The 23,732-nt window shown below is 43.9% G+C and overlaps 1 protein-coding gene across 7 annotated transcripts in view; it reads left to right on the top strand.

The window, feature by feature from the left end:
- The window catches only part of PHF6 (PHD finger protein 6), a 467,171-nt gene that overhangs the window by 8,525 nt on the left and 434,914 nt on the right, over positions 1–23,732 (top strand). For 4 of the 7 annotated variants that reach the window (XM_078688561.1, XM_078688563.1, XM_078688562.1 and 1 more), the window contains exon 2: positions 9,660–9,848. In XM_078688561.1, the coding sequence (XP_078544687.1) occupies positions 9,714–9,848 (135 nt within the window). In that variant the 5' untranslated portion in view covers positions 9,660–9,713. The remainder of the gene's footprint in view (positions 1–9,659; positions 9,849–23,732) is intronic. The other 3 variants (XR_013610659.1, XM_078688560.1, XM_078688565.1) reach the window with 1 other exon arrangement.

The raw sequence follows: 23,732 nt of genomic DNA on the forward strand, positions 1-23,732 counted from the left end.
AAAGCAGATCAGTGTGCATAAACACGAAAATGTTTTCACTTACCACGTACTTGACATTTGACAGCTTATGATATTTGCTATTAAAAAACCATTGAAATTCACTGAAAAAACCATAGGTTATAGACCATATATAGTTAGGAATTAGCATTTACAAAACCTTGAAAATTCACTGAAAAAACCATAGGTTATAGACCATATATAGTTAGGAATTAGCATTTAAAAAACCTTATTTTACTCACACAAAACCATTGAAATTCCATATATAGTTAGTTGCACTAACTATATATTGCGCACCCGCAATCCACTGCTGATCATGTCACATATTACATCATTCATGACATGGTCAGTGACATCACTGATGACATCACTGATGACATCTCAAATGACATCACTGATGACATCACTGATGACATCTCATTTGACATCAATGACCACATCACTGATGATATTATTCATGTGACAATACAATGCATCTCTTCACATTTTAATATAACCTCTGTTTCACCCAGTGTTAAAAACAGAGTATAATTTTTGAAACCATTGACACACCAATACTAGTTACTACATACGTACTCACTGATTCCTACGTCTACACACACATTCACTCATTCACCCATACAATCATTCATACATACAATCACTCATGTTTACAACACAATCATATGCACTCATACACCTATACAGACACTCACACTCTGCCACTCATCCATGGAGTTACTCACACACCTAGTCAGTCCTGTAAAGAATCAATCACACTTCCATTTTCTACTCTATACAGTTAAACATAGAGCACCTTACGTTTTCAACCATATACTAACACATACTTACTCTCTTATACAATCATTGATACAAGTACACATTGATCTGTACAGAGTCACACACCTCCCATCCAGCCACACACACACTCAGTCTCCCATGCAAATACTTGGGCAATCAATCAATAACCCATATAGTTACTCATATAGCTACTGATCAACACATGCAGCAGTTTACAGAACAACAGACATAATGATGCACAAATTAAGACAGTTTAGTCACTAACCCATGCACTCAGTGAGACACATTTAATCACTCACTCATACATTCAGTCATGCACCTACTAAATCCTTCGTCCAGACACTTATACATCCACTCATTCTTCAATATGTAAGACATATTTTAACTTTACAGAAACATAGTCACTGGATGTTGTCATCAGTGATGTCATCAGTGATGTCATTTGAGATGTCATCAGTGATGTCATCAGTGATGTCACTGACCATGTCATGAATGATGTAATATGTGACATGATCAGCAGTGGATTGCGGGTGCGCAATATATAGTTAGTGCAACTAACTATATATGGAATTTCAATGGTTTTGTGTGAGTAAAATAAGGTTTTTTAAATGCTAATTCCTAACTATATATGGTCTATAACCTATGGTTTTTTCAGTGAATTTTCAAGGTTTTGTAAATGCTAATTCCTAACTATATATGGTCTATAACCTATGGTTTTTTCAGTGAATATATATATATATACATATATATGTGTGTATATATATATATCTGATAGAACTGAAATAACGCAGGCCAACGTCCTTCGTACATTATATGAACGTATTTAATACGCAAATGTTAAATTTACCTGTACATGTATCTATTATATTCACGAGTAAACATTTAGAGCAGAGGTCTTCAAACTTTTTGATGCTGAGACCCACTTTTCAAACTTTTTTAGGAGTAAGGACCCCCTCCTGATAAAAATTTCTAGAACCAGGTACTCCTCATCATCAACAACCGTAAACACCCCCAATTCCCACACAAACTAATTTTTACAGTGGGGAAGTAATATTAAACAATGTTTGGCAAACCAAAGGTCAGTGGGCGTGGTCAAAAGTGTAGCTAAAAACAAAGGACCTCATTTGTGAGGAATTGAGGTCGGGCAGCGCTGCAAGTCCTCTTGCTGCGCTGCCCTATGCCAATGTGGAAGGGCAGGAACGACCATATTTATGACATAACGTGCATTCCTGTCCTTTTCCCTTGCGTTGGCGCACAAATTGCTGCCTAGCACCAATATAGGCAGGATTGTTTTAGTGCAGAAAGGGCACCTTCCCTCACCCAAAAAATCCAGAGAGAAATTTTCCTCTTTCTATGTCAGGTGCAGAATACAGCACACATGGAAAGAGGGAAACACGAGAAATGTTTTCACTGGGGAGACGTACGTTTTTGATGCTGCCCCAGGTTTAAGTGTTTTAAAAAAATATGGGGCAGCATACAAATTCATGGGTGTTGCATGGGAACACCCATGCAGCGCACATGGAACACCTCCTTGATGCAGAGTTAGGCAAGGCAGCGACTTGCCCTGCTTTATCTTATTCCATATCTATGAGGCCATGCAAAGCAATGCAGGGTGACTTTGCGCCGCCTCATAGGTATGGTTGAGACGCTCGCGCTCCCATAGCGAAAAAAACTGGTGCTCAGGTGGCGCAAGCCTTCATAAATCAGCCCCAAAATATTCTGTATGTTTTTTAGGTCTTTAACCATCAGGTACCTACATATACAATAATGGGCAGTGTAAATTAAAAATAAATTGTAAAAGTTGTTACTCCGTGGGAAATGCGCTGTAGTACATTACAAAACCTCTATTAGTTAATGCACTGCATAGATCTGTGTGTAACCAGAGAGACACATAATTAAATCTTGGTTGGTGCAGTGGAGAATAGTGTATTTTTAGTGGTACGTGATCACAGCCTGTGACAGAAAGCACTGTAAGTATGTAAGTCGTTATTTTATACTTGCATTGCACTACACACAGTAAAATATAGTCTGATACAAAATTATAAATAGTTTTAAATAAAATGGTTCTTCCAAAATTTAGATTTTAGGAATACCAGGGCTTATGTAATGCATTTTATTTTTTAAATGTAAATGTGGGTGTACTTGTAAAGCGCACTGCAACTCCAAGGAGTATCCCGGCGTTGAAGACCGCTGGGGAACCCGTCCTGGTTTTCCCTGTGAGATGGTCCTCTTCTGGGTATCTCCAAGGTGAAACCAGGCATCCCCGGCGTCTGTGGGAGGCCGTTGTCGAGATGAGGCAAGCTTAATACCCAGAGTTGCCGAGTGTGTTCCCTGGTTAGAGTAGGCACCGAGGCGAGAATTATCAAGTCTGTTTTGACCCTGGTCCACGACCCTGCCGTGTCGGGAATTGAACCCTGGTCCCGGGCTGTTCTCTGATTACGGGTCTGCCGCCTCTAACCAGTGAGCCACACCACTCCGCATAACTCCCTTCAACACCTTCTTAGGGGTACCAAGGGCTGTGTGAGTACAGTTATGAGTAAAAGCAAACCTTCACAGCCCAGTTGTTAACTCTTGCACTACCACTCAAAAAAACAACTCTTTGTCATCACAAAGGTTGGAGTGATTCACCGGTCTCAAGCACTCTTTACAGTTCCAGATTAACCAATGGGGCATATTTGCATTTCTTTCAGGTGGCCAGGCATCCTGATACAAAAGCTTTTCACAGTACAGGAGACTCAGCAGAAGTATTTCAAACGATCGAAACTAGCTGTCCCAGGACCGCTCTCCTTTTCCAAAACCAAAGCAAATGTTTTTGAAATCAGGCAAAGTGTGGCTGGGGAGTGCGTGACCCCCTTCCCAGGGCTCCACCCCCCCTGGGGTTCTTGCCCCACAGTTTGAAAACATCTGATTTAGAGGAAAAAAAACTCATCTGTGTTGACTGTTGACCTGGCTGACTGGTAGTGTTCAAAATATTTATTGGGCCACACAGTAGATGTGCCATTCTTCTTTTTTTTTTTTTTTTTTTTTTGTTTAAATTTTTTTTAAAACGTTTTTATTGAGACCAAATTGCAGTTACACAGCGTCATGCCGACAACCCTGAGGCAGGCCGCTATCAAACAAGTAATGAATAGTAAGGATATAATTGTAGTTCACAGCATTCAATGGGCAGACAGCAGCTACATCTCAGAATCATCAACAATAGGCATATGGTACAGCAGAAGTCAGAGCTGGTTACAATATTCGGTAGCTAGGCATGCAGCAGTCAGCTGGCAATAAAAATGAATACAGCTTATTTGTAAGTATAGGAATGCCCAAAGATCAGAAAGCATCATGTTTCGAATCAAGGAACGTCTATCTACCGAAGTCTCCTTTCATCCTCCTTCTCCCACCCACCCCAACAGAACATAAACCATTGTTAAACTATACTCTGTTGCATAGGATAAATTCACTAAACGGGCGTCCGGCCAGGCGTATGAAATTATTAATGTCTGTGGGCGAGACGACTTACAGCGGACATACCGGCATAATCAGTAGACCGAATAGCAAAGGGGACCATGGAAGCGCAGGGGGTGGAGGAGGGGGCTATTCGTACAGGGGGGGGGAGGGGAGAAGACACATCGTTTAGGAGGTGCAGAACAGACCCCAGACATGCAGGTCTCCATCATATTGAGTGTACCCACAGAAAATGCAGCCACCCACCAGGGCGTGCCCCCTCAGATGAGTGCAGCTGTAGGGAAAGCGAGGTCACCCCATATCATTGGATATCGCTCCAGCGGGTGATTGTGTAGAGTCAGGAGAGGATGCACGCTCTCGCGTCCACTGCGTAAAGGGCTCCCATATGTCTCTAGGTCTGGAAGCGGAGGGCATCAATTCCCAGTAGCGCTCAAGTTGTGTGTTTCCGTATGTCACATCTCGAATCCATGCAGCAAATGAAGGAGTCGCCCGCCTACCCCAGTGCACCGCCACCTGTCGCTTAGCATAAAGGAGCAATATCGCATGCAGTTTCCTGTGTGCGGGTAATGTGTCATGAACCCAGCCTAGTAGCCCCAACAGCGGAGTCGGTGAGTCAGACCTATGAAGTATCTGGTTAATAGCAGTGAAGATGTCTAGCCAGTATTGCTCCAGTCTCGGGCAACTCCATGCCACATGTATAAAGGAGGCATTTTCGCAGCCGCATTTCCAACACTCAGAGCTCTCCCTAATACCCATGCGGTGTAGCGATATTGGCGTGCGGTAATATCTGTGCAAAAACTTAAAATGTATTAATCTCAGCCTGTAATTGGGTGATAACATCGTAAGTTGACCACAACAGAATTCCCACTGTTCCTCCGTAAGGGGCTCCTCCAGGTCCGCAGTCCAAGCCTGCTGTGAAGAAGGCACTACAATGGGTGACTGGTTCTGCATACAGTTGTACAATCGGGACACAAGTTTTCTGGGGGAGGGTGTAGAAAGCAGATTCTGAAGGGCCACAAGTTGCTATGGTTCTTCGGGGAACTGGGGCCACATCTTTTTACAGGACGCCTTCAGCGAGTGGTATAAGAGCAAGTCAGAAAATGACTCCTGGTGTCCCTCCCCGCACGTGCCCAGGTCGCGGAAGATGCCTTTAGGGTACAGATCCGCAAACGTGTGCAGCGTCTGCCCTCGAATCTTAATTGTGCCACCACTCTCACGTAAGCAGGGTAACATAGGGGTAGATGTGCCATTCTTGATTGCTCAGTTAGTGAGTAATGGGATGTTTTTCACTGAGCGGGTTCATAGTGACATCATATATGGGATAAAGTACTCCCTGCCATACATTATAAGGATAATGTAAGTCGCTGAGAAGGTCCATCACCATAGAGCAGAACGAGGCTGAAGGCTGAGTTCCTTTATAGGCTTATGGAGCTGTGAAGTGACTTGAAATATCCGCATATAAGGCAGTTGGTGTAATACATGGTCACACCATTACCTTTCCCACAAACCACTTAAATCCTTGGTGCGTCACTCTTTCATGTGAAAGAGACAGCATGTTTGCAAAAATGAAGAATACAAATAGGATTCCTAGTGCAAAATTAAACACATCAAAACAGCAGTTGGCTTTTTTTTTGCAAAAAACATATGAGAAACAGTTTAATACAAGTGAGTTTCATTTAACTTTTATTATAATTACCTATGCCGAGCAAAAAATATAAACATGTTGCCATAAATATTTACATTCGGTTTGTCAGTACAGCTAGAAAAGAAGCATTTAGTCTTAATTCTTTAAACAGCGGCTTTAATTATGCTCCATGACCTGACCTGCCATTCTCATCGACTGCTGGCTCTGGTAGCAGGCATTGTGACATTAGAAACAATTGTATTAAGTTATTACAGTTGAATTTTGCCTTTAGTTTTTTATAGTAGGCAACTGTGTGTTTCACAAGTCGCCTATTATAAAGAAATTAAGGAGTTTTTTTTTTTTTTACAGGAATTGCAGAATTCCATGTATTATATAGATAACAAGAGCAAAGCTTGAGTTGTCTATGTTGTCACTTAGAAGCCCAAAGCAAATGAGATCACTGTTTTTCCCCTTTGACCCATCTATAATTTTATAATATGTATGTTCCGCCCCAAATCATGTACCCTGCTTACGACTGCTATGCAGGGGCAGCGGAGCAATGGGTGAGCCATTCATAATATGGCATTTACTCCCTGTCCCAAATTAAATAGAAAAATGCATATCTGCCTGTCACCCACACACACCACCCTTGGTTCCTTCCCTCCCAAAGTAGTAGTATCTGCTCTCCAGTGCTGCATTGACAACCTCTTGAGAGTTGCATCAGAGCATCATAGAATTCTGTTATGACATGGCAACAGTTGTAAAAATATTTGTTTTCTACTCTTGGAATGTCATATCAGTGAATAACCAGATGTATAATCTGGTATTCACAACAGTGGCTTTGAGTGAAAGCCATACATAAGATGCAGAATTATCGATGGGTTACAGTTAATTCCCAGGATATTTTTCACAGAAGGGTTCAGAGTGACATCAAATAGACAGTAACAGCAAATACCTTTATGCTTATATCTTCAGTGGGAAAAACTATTGTTGTAGCAGTGAATTACCAACCAGGTTTAGAAGCAGGTTTTCATACTAGTGGCGCTCAATGAACACCATACATCACAGTACCAATTGTAACATAGTACTGAGGTTATTTTGTCTGTGTCAGGGGTCTGTTGAGACCATAACTAGCAACGTCATTACTGTGAAGTTGAATTTCATTGTCTAATTTTTGTTACTTTTTGGTCTTTATGAGGAACCATTTGGGTGTGAGTCCAATGTGCTTTGTTACAGTGCTGCTTTATTTTGCTCTCCTCTTGTACCAGCCAGTGTAGGTACCATTTTAATTACAAAGAAAGGCTGGAAAAAGCTGAACTAAAAAGAAAAGTCCCATAGGCTTCCGAGTAGCAAATATAAAAGGAAGAAATGGGAGAGAGTCAAATAAGCAGCCAGGTGAAAGTGGAAAGTGAAGAAAGTAGAATTTGATCAAGATGTGGAATGACATGAGTAATTGGGCAGGGCGTGTCAGAATGCAAGGTATGCTGTGAGAAACACTGGGACGTGGAAGCCAGAAAAGACTCAGGGATGCAAGATATTTACACCCCTAAACACATTTAGTAGAATAAGTCTTGCAGCATCTCTCCTTGATTTATATATTTATGTGTCGGACCTCGTCTGTAGAGGTTTGTAGAGCTTGGGAATATCCTGTGTATACACGTCCCATTTCCCTAGTTGTTTGGGCTTCGGGAGACTGATATATCATGATTGAACGGTTAGCTCTTCACAGGGGATACATTATTATGAGTGAAGGGCTAGCTCTTCACAGGACACTGAAGTCTAGCGCTAGAACGTCCTTCGATAATGGTTACATGAGGTGGGCTTTTAGAGCTACATATAGCAGAGTTGCCTTGCTAAAAGCTCTTCTCACAAACACGTGCTCTTGGCATATAAAGGGATTGAACTCGTACGTTATATAGAGCTCATGTTTGCAATACAGTAGATATGACAAGTGGTATATATATATTGCAGAAGTTGATGTATGCAGGGCTTAAGTAATACATGAAAGACAATTGCTCACAATCCCCTTTTGTATGATTATGTGAAAAGTATGAAGCCCTGCTGCTAGTACCCACCGCCCCGAACTTTCACATGAATTTCCATTCAGTTGGGAGTCGTGGCATTTCTTTCCCTCTCAAGTCCCTGTTGACTGACCATTGTCATGCACCTGCCCTCAGAAGCTTGTTTTTTGAGCCATGAAAATAAATTACGTCCAGGCACCGTGAAATTGTTAGGGATGTTTTGTGGCATCGTTCTTTAGCTATTTTATTGTTTGTCCCACACTCATTTAATAAAGCTGTCAGAACCATACATAAAGTACACAGAAGCCTTATACTCTTAAATAATGAACACCACAAATTCCGAAGATCCTTTTCATAGTATTATTTACCACCTGATTATAATTTCGCACGGATTCTCACAGGTACTATTACTGTCATTTAGGCTTTCTATCAAGAAAGAAAAATAAATAGAAAAAAGTCTAAAATGAGAAAAAGGCAGAAAATAAACCTTTATAATAATTGTTACAAGGAAGCCGCTCTTTCACACTGTACTCTGCTGTAGTTTCAAAGCTTTTCTTCGTTTTGGTTTTACTATGTGTTCACAGTATAAGGTTTCTGGAAACACCTCTATTCAATAAGGTACAGTCCAATTGACCAGTTTTACATATAACCTACCTATTAAGTATGTATCTCACTAACAGGCACTTTAAAATTTAAGACCGCAGACCGTACATTTTTGGCATAATTGTGAACTCTTAATTCACACTTGGTTTGTGATGTAAACATTAATTTGCATGCGCAGTTAAGCAAAATATGTTCCTGACTAAGAATAATTTTTTACATCATAATTTAATTTTATTAAAATGTGTGAGGTTTTTGTTTCATACTGCAGGCATTAACCCTTCCTCCTGTCCTTCAACAGTCTCACCTCTTTAATGCTTCAATATGGCTGAAAGACTGCGAGCCAAATTTCGGTATAGACTGGCTCTGCATAGCCCCATGTGTGTAGCGTTTTCAGAAACTTTTCAGCTGTTTGAATTGGAAAAAAACGTTGAAATCTGCAGATTGTAGTTGACTTGATTATAATGACTAATCCACAATTTCAGAAACACTGCAGCATCATCTTACTCCAGTTTCAGACTAGATCACATAGACTCATTTGAATAAGGAGGTTTGCAGTCAATTATTCTGCTTAAAATCCTTCATCAGCCAGATTTGTTATAGTAAAGTTTTTTTTCCTTTAATGAAGTACATTTCTGCTGCAAGTAGGTTTTACGGGTGCCTAGGATTGTCCTGGAATGAGTTTGCAGGCATCCATTCATGAAAATAGGGAAAGCTGGCATCACTGGGAGTGCATAAAACAAGAATAGGTTTGTATCATCTGTCACTAACATTAGATAGTCATGATAACACCGCAACCAAAGAAGGCTATTTCTCTAGTTTTCCTGTGGGATCCAACTTGCACATTACTATTATTTCCCCAACCAGGAGCCTTAGGCCGATTCTCCGAACAAATTATATCTCGAAATAGTGTGATTGTTGGAGATCATTACAGACTCATGGTTTGATGCTAGATTCCTTTCCTTTGCACCTACACTTTGAAATGGTGATTTAAATGAACCAGAAAGGGTTGAAAACCCACCTCTTTGCTCAAGCACTTTGTTTAATTGTCTGTCTCTCTAATTTGTGGTACCTTTCTCCACTGTCAACCACCCTTGAGGGCCATACAAAAAGTAAACTAGACTAAAAATAAGTATGTAAATAGCTTTAGTAATTTGAAAATAATTCTTCTTGGTTCTTTTCAGTCTTTTTTTTTTTTTTAAAGAAATAAAGGGCATTCCTGTACCATCTAACACATCATGTCTACATCTATTGGGCCAAAGAAAATTGGAAGACCACGAAAATGTGCATTTTGCAAGTCCAACAAAGAAAAGGAATGTGGCATTTTACTGACATCTAGCAACCGAAAGGTTGCAGCACATCACAAATGTATGGTAAGTGGCCATCCCTGTTACAGTAACTTCTTAACTGATCACACATAGGCTTCCATCAGTTTTGGTTCTACTTAATTTTCAGTTTGTTTGGGACTGATTATTGATTTCCAATATTTTGTTATGAATTGCTTGTATGTGCTTAAACAAGTGTTGATGGTTGCTTAGTTCCAGAAATATAAATTTATTACATTGTAACATACCTGTGCTTTGGTCCTGGATTATTTGGTCTGCTCTTGCAGTAGTTAAAAGGCAAACTGCCCTTGTTTAATGAATGATCTTTCCAGTCAACACGCTACACACCTGCCATAAAGACTTATCACCTTGGTGCAAAAGGATCTCCAAAGGCTTCCACTTGAAGCAAAATGCCTGTACGAACTCTGTTGCATTACGTACAAGGCAGTGCAGTTACTCAAAGTAAATTAACTCTTGTAAAAATGTGGAATATCTCTGCTTAACGTCCTCTTATAGAAAAATAGGTCTGTGGCTAGAAGTCTCCAAAATTTTAAAACGCAATTCTCAGGAGCAACTCCAAAAGGAACCCCAAATCCTTCTCCCACAGGAAAGGACCCACTCCCATCAATTTCAAATATGTACTCAAAATATCTTTATAAAGACGTAGTATCACCAAGCTGTGCTTCCTTTTTCCCATCACAGCATACATGGACTTGCATTTATGAATTCTAGAATGAATCTCACCCACTGGTAATTATTCAGTGCCACACCCCAGACAATCATTATTTACGCACCATGCCACCTCAGTTTGGACCCACCCATATACAAATCAGTCTTGACCTTGCTCCAATGGGAACTGTCCAGCCCGAACTGCCAGGCAAATTACCAGTGGCTGAGATTAATTCAGGCATTCCTCCATCACTTTTTTTGTATTCTTCAGTGATTATATCCACACGTCGAGTGATCCTGGGTCTTTTCAACTTGGTATTACACATAAACTACTATGTGTGTGTATATATACCTTTTAATAATTTTTACCTCTTGATTGTCTGCTAAGAAAGGACCATTTTTCATATTTTCGTGCTTTTACGGAGTTGCTGATCCGTTATTTGTTTGAACAGGTTTACATTTGTTTGTGATTTCTTAGATTTTTTTATGTAGTGCAAATTCTCTTAGAGTGCTCAACTTGCTTGATCCCTTATCACGCTATGGAAAGCCATGTGAAATGTTTTTCAGGGTGCGCAGCAATAGACTATATTTTTACACACACATTTGACTGTAAACATAACCCTTATTTTAAAATTTTTCTTTTTATGGAACGCAGGCTTGATCAGAATTGTGGCTGAACACATGTCAATAACACGTCTTGAGTAACTGTGCTAACACATAGGTTATAGCTGTTTTTTTACTTATACCTATTGCGGTGCGCATTGTTTCTGTTCTGTATGCAGTTGAAACTGTTCACACTTGTAACTACAGAACATTGGTGCTCTGCACACTTTAATTAACTGTGCAGATGATCCCGTGCACACACATACAGAAATATGTTCCAAACAGTTGCATTGTAGAACAAAATTTTTACAGCATATTGCGTACTATTGTGTTTTAAACATGCACATGTTAAAAATCATGCTTTCGTAAACACAGTTGTGCTAAAGTACACAATTGTGTATCGTTATTCTAGACAAAACAGTCAGCCTAGTTTATGCTCTACCCAATAACTGCACATCTGCTGGAGTGTCGCTTTTTGTAAAATATCTGTTTGACAAAATGCTCCAGACATCTTTGTCAAGTAAAAAAATTAACAAGATGACAAAAAGCCACTTGTGCTATGCATTTAGGTGCTAGGGCTCTAATAATGTCGGGGGTGTGCATTAATTTACTGAATTGTTTTACTCTATCCATTAGGCATGGACGGAAAAGACCATACATTTTGGATGCATTAGGGAAAAGCTTTGTTTCCTGATGTTTAGCTTGTCATGTATTCCAGCTTTGTGAGTTCAGGATTCCTTTTCTTGATAGGCCATCTGTGATAGAAATTCCCAGTTAGGTAGGCTGGTGCACTGCCTATTATTGCTTTGGAGGTGATTGCGCTTATCTTGTACATCATACATGCCAGACGTGGCAGCCAATGAAGGAACATGTGGAGAGGTGATTAAAATATTTGTCTTTTAAATCAGGTTGCAGCATTTAGGAGATCTTACATTTTGGTAATTGTGGAGTCTGGAATGCTAGTAAGCACAGCATGCCTACACCCAGGTCTGAGAGAACAAGGGCTTCACTGTGGGTCTGTAATCTGATTATGGGAGGTAGGGTTGTATTCTGTGTGGAGCGAGAGCAGGTAGCACCAGGATGTCTGTGTTTATGATGTGGCTTTTGAAGGAACGATCGAAGGATGATTTTCATTGTAACGAGGTTAGTGATTTTCGCAAAGTTTTTTTGGGGTTTATATGTTGGTTTGTGGTGTTAGTGAATTGATATGTGAGGGTAAGAGAACAAACGAAGTTTCTGATGATGTACATCTTGAAGCCTTTGGCAATGGTGTTAGCGGTGTGATGCTATGGCATGTGCAGTGATTAACATTAGGTATTTCATCTGCTCTTTTAGGGTTTGTAAGTTGGCCCTGCTTGTACATGCATTAGGTTGCTGAGACATGTATTCAGCGATAGAAGGGTATTTTTGTATCTGTATGATTCTCGGGATTGTGAGGAGAAAGACCTCGAACTGGAAACATGATGTGTACGTTAGAGGTAGGGATTCTGGCCCATTTCCTGGCTCAAACTGGCCCATTTCCTGGCTCAAACTGGTTTTGCCCTTTGTTGATGACTCCTTGTAGCACAATGCTTCCCAAACATTATAGAACCACAACTCACTTCTTAGAATGAAAAAGCGTTTACGACCCACCTAGCTTTAAAGGGCATGAGGCAGGCAAGTTTTGTTTAATGCAACTAAAGCATCGTGTGGTAGCGTCGGGCAGGGACCTGGATACGGGCACCACGGGGACCAGATCAGCAAGCAGCACAGGGATAGGGACAGCAGGCAGCGCAGGGCCAGTAGCCCACACCGACCGACCATGCGCGTAACCTCTGCATCATCCTCGACATCCAACTGACCATGAAACAACAAATCTACGTAGTGCCTCCTCCTGCTTCCACACACTTCACATGCTCTGAATAATCTACAGATGGATCGCAGCCAAAACTAGAAAGACCGTCATAAAAGAGAAACCACTATAACCGGCCAGTTATAGTTTAGTGAATTAACTATTACTTGCACCACAGTCATGCCCTGCTTATGACCTCACACATTATAGCACTCATGACATGTTAAATGACATAATTGGTGACATGGTCTGGAATGTTGCCTGAGGGTTTGCCAGTGGCTGTGATTTATTCAAGCATTCCTTCCATCTGCTTGTTGTTTTTGAAAACATCGCAAATTACAACATCAGTGACGCCATCCAGTCATTGTGAAAGTGGCCATATAGGTTATGTGGACTAGAAGTAATTCAACAGCTACACCTGTAACCAATTTTCTTATCCCAATCAAGTGTTAATGGACATAACATTTGGCCAGACACAAAGCATATCTGTCAAGTGACACCCATATTTGGTGTATGTTACTGTCTTTTACTGGTAATCACCCACCCAACTAACATATCTCATTTCAGCCCCTAACTATAGTGTCACTATAACCTATTTTCTCTGAATATATAATATATAGATGGGATTTTGGTCAGCTCTCTTCATTTGTTGTTCTGGTCAAGTGCCATTTACATTTTGGTTCTGTGTAATGCAGGCTGCACTGCAGCTTATGGAAGTGGATCAGTCCTTTTCAGTCAGTGGCTCTCTTTATTATTAATAAGGCATTTTGGTTTTACAGATGTGTTTATGTGCCTTTGAAGTAGTACTCTTCAGTGCAAAGGCTGGTAGGCCAATCTGTACTTTCATTGAAGGTGTTGACATTGTTCCTTTTTTCTTATTATTAGTTTTGTTTTTCCAAAGTAAATCACAAGGTTGCCAAGGCAATACCTATTGGCTTTGTCACTGCTTGTTTTAAGTTACAAGTACTTTTGGGGAATATTTTACTTTGAATGCACAATGCTTGTAACCATTCTTCTGCATGTATGTCCATACTATCAAGCAAAGCAGCAGTAAGGGTGCATTATTAACAGACCAAAATAGTTATATTTTGCAGCACTTGTAAACATTTTTACACTGTAACCAAGTAAGCAAAGGAAGGTGAGCTTACAGCTCGCTGTATCTCCTAAGAGTGCTGCCCTCACTCTAACAGTAATGATTTTGTGTTAATGAAAAGTATGCAGAAATTTGAACATCTTAAGGGTTGGGATGCATATCTTGCTTTAGTAACAGATTGTGAACTGGAAGCCAAAGGGCTTGTGTTGCAGGGGTGTACCTACTTTTCCAGGGCACAAAATAAATTCAAAGTCTTGTTTTCCTTGACTTAAAAAAATACTTACTTGATTTCCCAACCCCATATCTGCTAAGAAAAGTGATCATTACAAATTAAGTAAATTCACAACAGGAGAGGTGAGAACAAGGGGAGGACACGAGTGATCGGTCATAGGGGAATAAGGTACATAGTTTCTAATACACAAAGGAAATTACAAAAACATGAAAGACTGTAGCCAGTAAACTGAATTTGTGGAATGTATGTGCAGGCCACAAGTAAATGAAAAAGGGTATTGTAATGAATGGGCGGGATTTAATCCCCTTCTGAATAGAGTAAGCAAGAACGTATCTGAAGCAGTGACATACAACTTGCTGTTTTTTTGGACAAATGGTTCCTGAATACCTTAAATAGGAACATATCAAGACAATTGAGATATGAAGAGAACACATTTGCCCTGCTTACACCACATATGCAAAAAAAGTAGCAGCCTCATACCGGAGAAAACTTCATTGGCTTCCTATTTCCCACCGCAACCAGTTTAAAGCTCTTATCCTGGCCTTCCGTGCTCTCAACGGGTCAGGTCTGGCTTATTTGCAAAAGAGACTTAAACTCTCTCAATCTGTCAGAACGTTGAGATCAAACAGCCTCCGCCTCCTGGTGGTACCTAGATTCCGCCGTTCCAGGAGTGGGGGCAGAGCGTTCAGAGTAATCACTGCCAAACTCTGGAACAGCCTTCCATTGGATCTGAGGTTCACTGAGACGGAGCCTTTGTTCCGACGCAAACTTAAAACTTGGCTGTTTACCTCCTTCTAGCAGTTTCACTCTCCTAGCTTGTAATCTGTTAGCGCCGGGACACCCCCGCCATGGGGGTAGCTGTGCGCTTTATAAGCTTCTTAAATTAAAAAAATAAAGTACCCTTAGGGGTATCCCTCCCATCAAAAACAATATCTTGTGAATGAGAGTCCTACATGATGAACAAAACAGTTGGAAATATGTCTGGAGGAGTAATGCCCATAACACAGACCATACCATCTTCTTCCTTGATTTCATAAGCAAATGTAATTTAAAAATCATTTTGGAGAAGATATTTAAACTTGATGTAGGTCTCTATTAATCAGCCTTATTAGTTACGGTTGAGCCCAGGCAACACAAACCACAGAATAACACCGAGACACTGGAATTTCTTAAAATATGAAGGGAAAACATAAGTGAAAAAACACATACATCTGAGGCCAAATTACTGGGTCATTGGACTTGAACGTTTGCAGACGTTTAGCAAGCATAAACAGGGAGACCAGTATCTGACTCCGCTCCATTAAGATGCAGCTATGGGAAAAGATATTTTATGCCTCCAAACCACACTTGAAGGTAGAAAAAAGAAGCACTCACAGCAAACACATGGGAAAAGTTTGGAAAGCAGAGTCGCGTATTACACAATTGCACTGGTGTGGGTGGTAGGTTTCTAATGGAGGCATTCCACTAAGCACACACATTGTTGGTGTATTTCAAAGGGCATTCGACGTACAGATCCAAATTAAACAGAGGAAAGGAGGTAGGTGTAGGAACGTAATGCGCATTGTGAGTCACCTGCTCTGAATCATGTTGAAAGATTCATATCTGTCACTGATACTGTGGATTGTTGAAGCTATATTGAAATTAAATTCTTAAAAACAAAATAAAAAACTCTAATCAGCAATAGAAAGGGTGGTGTAATATTACTGAATGTATGCTTGTCAAATATACCCCAAATGTAAGGTGCGCCTAGGGCCCTCATTCACGGATGTTTGAAATAGTCTGAAATGTGCACCTGTAGCATTCTCTGGACCGATTACTGGTTCTTTGACTATGGAATGAGATTTTGTTACCCCAAATTAGGTTTTTGGCGACCATGGTAGTATTTAAGTGTGCAAAAATGTTTGAGTCCAACATAGAGAAGTGACAACAAGCCAGCCAATTATAATGGTGCTTGTTGGACCTAGATTACCCAAGCCTACATATGGTAGCTTGGCACAGTAGTGGTCTACAGCTAACTCCAGGCGTTGGCTAAGTACTTACACAGCTTACCCACAGTAACACATTGATGAACCACTAAAATAAAGACACAACACCTTTGTTTGCAAAAATACCGTTACCTTTTATAAAAATAATATGGCTCTTTGGATTTGAAAGCATACAGGTTATCACATCAATTGCTTTTAGGAATAAACATTGCACTTTTACTAGAGAAAATAGTTTTCACTCCTCCAGCTGTGGAAAAAGCAGTAAATCATATACTTTTATCAGAATTCAGCAGTACATTCAGAGAACTTCTTGGATAATTAATTGAAGCTCCTAGACTTCACACTCTACAGGGGTATTTTGCATTAATACACAATGACATCAATAACTCTTTACTACAGCCTACCAATTCATTGGTTATGTTAACACATCTAGGGTTACGTTGCCTAACCCCTTCTCTCCTTTGTCACAGAATGAATCTCCAGGGAAGTAGAAAGGTCAAGGCCCTTTTCTCTGCTTATGGACCTGTTTAAAATAGCTGTCAACCTTTTATCCCTTTTTACCCAACACTTCCCTCTTCACACTCCCACTCTCCTTACTGTCTGGGTGGCAGATATGCCACAGTCCATAGGCCTTCAGCTGGTACCCGCCTCTCAAGCTCCCCCGATCAGCTGCTTCCCTGCACTGACGTGGGAAGAGCCTTGCCGGCCTCCTCAGCCCAAGCGCGCGTTCTCCTGTCAGCGCTGGCTAGGGGGCCTCGTTTCAGGCTTAACGCGGTGATTTCCTGCGTCTGCGGATCACCAGGGGTTAGATGGGCGGTCGGTTGCCCAAGCGCTAGTTCCTCCAGCAAGCGCTCACAAGTAGGGGGTTCCGCTGTCAACGCGGCGCTCCGGAAAGTCGTCTGGCGCCACCTCAGGCAACCCGATGGACGCGCTGATCTCTGGGGCATGCGCGTTCCTCGCAATGGCTCCACCTCTCAGGTCGCGCTGCTCGTCGGCGCCTGCGTGTTCCTCCCCGGACCTCGTCACGCAGGGAACACTGCACCCCTGGGCCTGCTCGACCCTAGGCCCCTCCTGCTGAAAGAAGCGGTCGCGCTACTGGCTTGCGCGGAAGCGTTTCCTCGCTTCTCCTGACGCGCCTGGTGCCCCCGGGGTCCCGCAGACGGACCACACTGCGCCGCTCCTCACACGCTGCTGCTTTCCTCCCCCGGCTCCAGAAGAAGTACCTCACAGATCGGGCACTCGCTCCTCCAGGTGCTCCAAGGGGACCACAAATGACTCGCTACCCTGGTAGGTGCAGCGCTGGGCAGGGCATATAAGACTGAGTTTCAGAAAGTAGATCCTGTCAGTTTCTACAGGAATGCTGATCCAGAAGGGTTTTTCTTCTCACGAAGCTTGTTTTCTTGGTCAATAACTGTTGTCTTGAGAGAGGGATCGGTCAAGGGCTAAAGGGGGAACAATCCTCTGAAGTAACTGTCAGCCTCAAATGACAACTAGCTGCTCTCAGTGTGTCCACCTCCTCTCACCACTGCCTCACTCCTCTACTCTGGGGTCAGCACAAAATGGCTGCTGGTCACTGGCCTTATATAGGGTGGCCTGAGACCTGCAGAATTCTCTAGGGTATTCTAGAAAGTTCCCTAATGTTAACCTATGGACCTGTCCTCCAGTGGTGTCCGTTATGGCAGTTGGTGGACACCATCTTAGGTTTCTTGAGATCCCTAGATTTTCAAGGGGGCTGACTAGGCCTCACAGGTTATGAGGGAAAAATGGCGTCATCGCCAAGGAGCACCTAGCCTCCTGACAGCATTAAAAAAATTCCTGATGGACATATGTAAAAATAAAAATAGAAAGTCTGGGAGGCTAAGGGGGACAAAAATAAATCATGGTGGTTAGAGTCTTCCCAGAAGCAGACAGGTCTAACACGCGTCCCCCCCAGCTGAAAGTGGGGAGAACTACCCAACCCCTTGGGAGTCCTCATCACTAAGGCGGAAATACCTAGATAGACCGTCTGCATTGGCATGGTCTGCCCCAGGTCGATGTTCCACCCTGAAGTCCATTCCCTGTAGGGAGATGGACCACCTTAGCAACTTGGGATTCTCCCCCTTCATTTGCATCAGCCAACGAAGGGGGCGATGGTCAGTCTGAACTAGGAAGTGCGAACCAAACAGGTATGGTCGCAGCTTCTTCAGAGCCCAAACCACCGCAAAGGCTTCTCTCTCAATTGTACTCCACCTCCTTTCCCTGGGGAGTAGTCTCCTGGACAGGAAGACCACGGGTTGATCCAAGCCCTCATCATTTAGCTGCGATAACACTGCCCCAATGCCATGTTCTGACGCATCTGTTTGGACAATGAATTCTCTAGCAAAATTAGGGGCCTTGAGAATGGGAGCGGAACACAATGCTTGTTTCAAGGTCAGGAAGGCTCGCTGGCAAGCCTCCGTCCAGACTACCCGTCGGGGTTGCTTCTTGGAAGTAAGCTCAGTGAGAGGGGCCACAATAGTGCCATACCCCTTCACGAAGCGACGGTAATATCCAGTGAGGCCCAGGAAGGCTCGGACCTCTGTTTGAGTCTTGGGGGGCTCCCAGGCGATGATAGCCTCAATCTTTGCCTGGAGGGGCTGCACCGTCCCTCTGCCCACCAAGTGACCTAGGTACACCACCGACCCTTGTCCGATCTGACACTTGCTGGCCTTGATGGTCAAGCCAGCCTGTTGCAGGGCATGAAGAACAGCTTGCAGGTGCTGCAAATGGTCCTCCCAGCTGCTGCTGAAGACAGCAATGTCGTCCAGGTATGCAGCAGAAAAAGCTTCCATTCCCGAAAGGACCCTGTTCACCAGCCTCTGAAAAGTGGCAGGGGCATTCTTGAGCCCAAAGGGCATCACACGAAATTGGTAGTGTCCCTCAGGTGTAGAGAAGGCTGACCTTTCCTTCGCCTCCTCAGTAAGGGAAATCTGCCAGTACCCTGAAGTTAGGTCAAAGGTACTTAAGTATTGGGCAGCTCCCAGCCGGTCAATAAGCTCATCCGCCCGTGGGATAGGATGTGCATCAGTTTTAGTCACTGAGTTCAAGCCTCGGTAGTCCACACAGAATCTCAATTCAGGTGTGGTGCCTGGTGGGGCAGCTTTTGGTACCAAAACCACCGGGCTAGACCAAGGGCTACCAGAAGGTTCAATCACCCCTAGCTCCAGCATCTTGGCGACTTCACTTTTGATGTTGGCCTTCACCTTGTCCGACAGCCGGTAGATTTTAGATTTCACAGGTGGGCTGTCTCCTGTGTCCACGTCATGGGTACACAGGTGGGTCCTACCTGGGACAAGGGAGAACAGGGGAGAAAATTGCTCCAGGATCTGGCGGCAATCACTTTGCTGTTCAGAAGTCAGGGATGGCGAGAGAATCACTCCCTCCACTGATCCATCTTTTTCTTTGTACGAGAGAAGATCAGGGAGAGGTTCACTTTCTTCTTCCTCTGCTCCATCGGTCACCAGCATTAAGACAACCTCGGGCCTCTCATGATGTGGCTTGAGACGATTGGCATGCAGCACCCTGAGGGGCTGCCTTGGGGTCTTAAGATCCACCAAATAGGTAGACTTCCCCTTTTTCTCTAAAACCTCAAAGGGGCCTGTCCAACGGTCCTGGAGGGCATTCAGCTCTCCAGGTTCCATTACCCACACTTTCTGTCCAGGCTCCAGTTCCACTGGGTGAGCGTTGTGGTCATACCACTCTTTCATAACTGTTTGGCTGGCCTCCAAGTTGTCTGAAGCCTGCTTCCACAACTTAGCCATTTGGCTCCGGAAGGCCAGCATGTAGCTCACCACGTCCTGGGGAAGCTTCCTGGGAGTCTGTTCCCATCCGTCTTTCACCAGGCTGAGAGGTCCCCTTACAGGGTGCCCATACAAGAGTTCGAAGGGGCTGAAGCCCACTCCCTTCTGTGGCACTTCCCTGTAGGAAAACAAGAGACAGGGTAGGAGGATGTCCCATTTCTTTCGTAGGCTCTCAGGAAGACTCCGTATCATACCTTTCAAGGTTTTGTTAAACCTTTCCACAAGACCATTGGTTTGTGGGTGATAGGGAGTAGTAAACCGATAGGTAACACCGCACTCCTTCCACATGGCCCGCATGTATGCTGAAAGGAAGTTAGTCCCTCTGTCGGAAATGACCTCCTTGGGGAAACCCACTCTGGTGAAAATCCCCATCAGGGCCCTTGCCACTGCAGGTGCAGTGATGGTCCTCAGAGGTATTGCCTCTGGGTACCGGGTGGCATGATCCACCAAAACCAGTATGAACCGATGTCCAGCTGAAGTTGGTGGATCCAATGGCCCTACAATGTCGATGCCCACCCTCTCAAAGGGGGTGCTAACGACGGGTAGTGGTTCCAGGGGAGCTTTTAGCTTCACCCCAGTTTTCCCACTGGCTTGGCAAGACACACACGTCCGACAATATGTATCCGACGCCACTTTCATTCGAGGCCAGTAGAAATGGGGGACAAGCCGGGCAAAGGTCTTGTCCTGTCCTAGGTGTCCTGCCAATGGTATCTCATGAGCCAGTTCCAGTAGAAAGGCTCTAAAGCATTGAGGGACCACCAAGGCTCTGGCTGAACCGTGGCCAGGTGTCTTGGGCTCACTGTAGAGGAGTCCATCCTCCCAGTAAATCTGGTAGCTCCCCTCAATGTTTCCCGCTGCCTGGGCGTTGGCCTGTTGCCGCAGCCCCTCGAGAGTAGGACACTCTTTCTGAGCTTTGCAGAACTCTTCCCGGGAAGGACCTCCCTCCACATGCCATTCAGTGGGGATGGGTAGGTTTTCCAGGGAAGCAACATTCTCCCCGGTGGACTCCAGATCCACCTCCGCAGGTGGTCCAGTTGTCTCACGAGGTGGAGATGTCGAGGCAGGGTCCTCCGGCCTCCTGTCCTTCTCCTCTCTGGCAGCCGGCTGGGCCATTGTTCCAGGCTCCAGCGTCAATGAACTCCCCCTTCGGGCAGTCGCGGACCTTGTGCTGACACAAGTCCAGTCAGGGGGTCCCAGCATCTCAGAGTGAGTCTGGTACTCCACCCTCCTCCAAGCATTGTGCTCCATATCATTCCCTAACAGGCAGTCAACAGGCACGGCAGGGCTTACGGCAACTCGAAGTGGACCTGCAACCCCTCCCCACTCAAAGGGAACCTGAGCCACAGGATAGTGGCCCAATCTGCCGTCAGCCATTACGGCGGGATGGAGTACATCTGGGATGACCTGCTCTGGAGACACCAGCTGACTCCTTACCATAGTCATGCTGGCTCCTGTGTCTCTCAGAGCCTCCCCTCTTCGGCCATTGATGGTGACCCACTGCTCATACTTAGTAGTATTAGAGGGCAGCTGGGTCTTGGGAACCATCTCTTTGTCTCCCAGGGACACTAAGGTGACACCCGCCCGCTCCCCTCCATTAACCAAAGGTATCTCCTCCCCGAGCACTACACTAGTGATTCCCGGGGCTTTTCCTCCAGTGGGAGGGGGTGGTCTTTTTGGGCACCTCACATCTCCTTTATAGTGTCCCACACCACCACACTCAAAACAATGAACAACCCTTGGCTGCTGGCTTTGGCCAGGGGTAGGGTTGCGAGGGGGGTTACTCTTGGGGATGAATCCTCTGCCCCTTCCTTGCGAAGTATTTTGTGGCCCTTTTGAGAACTCCCTCTTAGTTTCCCCTCCCTCTTTCCTCTGGGGGGCGCCCTGTCCTTGCTTCTGGGAATTCCCTCCAGTCCCCTTAGTCGACACCCGGGTACTAACCCAGATGTCCGCCTCCTCAGCAAGCTTCCTGGGGCTGGTCAGCTTGCTGTCCACCAGATGCTGTCTTAGCTCGGGAAGACACTTCTCGAGTAGGTGTTCCTTGAGTATGAGGTCATATAGTCCCTCATAGTCCCCTACATCGCTGCCTCTTACCCAACCCTCCAGGGCCTTCCTGGAGTAGTCCAAGAAATCTACCCAGTTTTGCGTGCCCAGCTTGTAGCTGCCCCGGAACTTTTGCCTATATTTCTCAGGGGTCAACCCAAACTTCTTGAGCAGCGCTGATTTCATAGCCGGATAGTAGGTCTGTTCACTCTGGTCAAGAGCCAACAAAGTATCCCTGCCAGTGGGGGGCATGTATTTGTATAACCCACCTCCCCAGTGGACTTCCAGAATCCCATGGGCCCTTAGCGAGACCTCGTAGGCGGCTAGCCATTTAGCAATGTCGTCACTGGGTACATAACAAGCCATAATATCTTTTGGTAGGTACGGTCTAGGTTCTTTGATGTTGGTCTGGGTATCGCTGCCACCATTCTCTGATTTGGGGGATCCTCGGTTTAGGGCTTGTAAATCCATCTCTTTGATGGTTCGCTCATGTGCCAACCTCCTATCCTCCCTTTCCATGTCCATCCTGGCTAGTTCTATTTTCAACCTCCTCTCCTCCCTCCTATCTTCCAGCTCGGCTTCGGTTAAGCCCCTGTCTGAAACACTGCTGCTTGCCCTTGAAGGTAACCTGGGACCTGTCAGAAGATTCCCTCTCCCCATTTGGTTCAGCAATGCAGCCTCAGTAACAGTGTCCCCATCACCCACTTCCATTTCTGGTTCCTCCCTTAGGCGAGCTTCCAACCATGCCCTTATGCTTGTCAGCAACTCTCCTTTCTTGGCACCTTTATTGAAAAATACCCCGTTCTGCTGACACCAATCCCTGAGTTGGGCCACAGTATTGGCTTCCAACTCTTTAAGATTCACCTCCAGCTTTGCCATGGTATAAAATTACTCACAGGAGAAACCCACGAAGTGACTTGAGGTTAACCTCCACCCACCACCAGAAGTAAATTTAGAAAAATCAAAAATATAAATTAAGAGGGCCGCAGGGAGAAAACTCCAGGTGGGGTCTCGTGGTTGTCACTGTGTTACTAATAAGTGAGTGTAAGTACAAATCCGTGATCCCACCGCTGAAACACCAATTATGTTGGACCTAGATTACCCAAGCCTACATATGGTAGCTTGGCACAGTAGTGGTCTACAGCTAACTCCAGGCGTTGGCTAAGTACTTACACAGCTTACCCACAGTAACACATTGATGAACCACTAAAATAAAGACACAACACCTTTGTTTGCAAAAATACCGTTACCTTTTATAAAAATAATATGGCTCTTTGGATTTGAAAGCATACAGGTTATCACATCAATTGCTTTTAGGAATAAACATTGCACTTTTACTAGAGAAAATAGTTTTCACTCCTCCAGCTGTGGAAAAAGCAGTAAATCATATACTTTTATCAGAATTCAGCAGTACATTCAGAGAACTTCTTGGATAATTAATTGAAGCTCCTAGACTTCACACTCTACAGGGGTATTTTGCATTAATACACAATGACATCAATAACTCTTTACTACAGCCTACCAATTCATTGGTTATGTTAACACATCTAGGGTTACGTTGCCTAACCCCTTCTCTCCTTTGTCACAGAATGAATCTCCAGGGAAGTAGAAAGGTCAAGGCCCTTTTCTCTGCTTATGGACCTGTTTAAAATAGCTGTCAA

Source organism: Lissotriton helveticus, chromosome 4_1, assembly GCF_964261635.1.
Source record: "Lissotriton helveticus chromosome 4_1, aLisHel1.1, whole genome shotgun sequence".
Classification (NCBI taxonomy): Eukaryota; Metazoa; Chordata; class Amphibia; order Caudata; family Salamandridae; genus Lissotriton; species Lissotriton helveticus.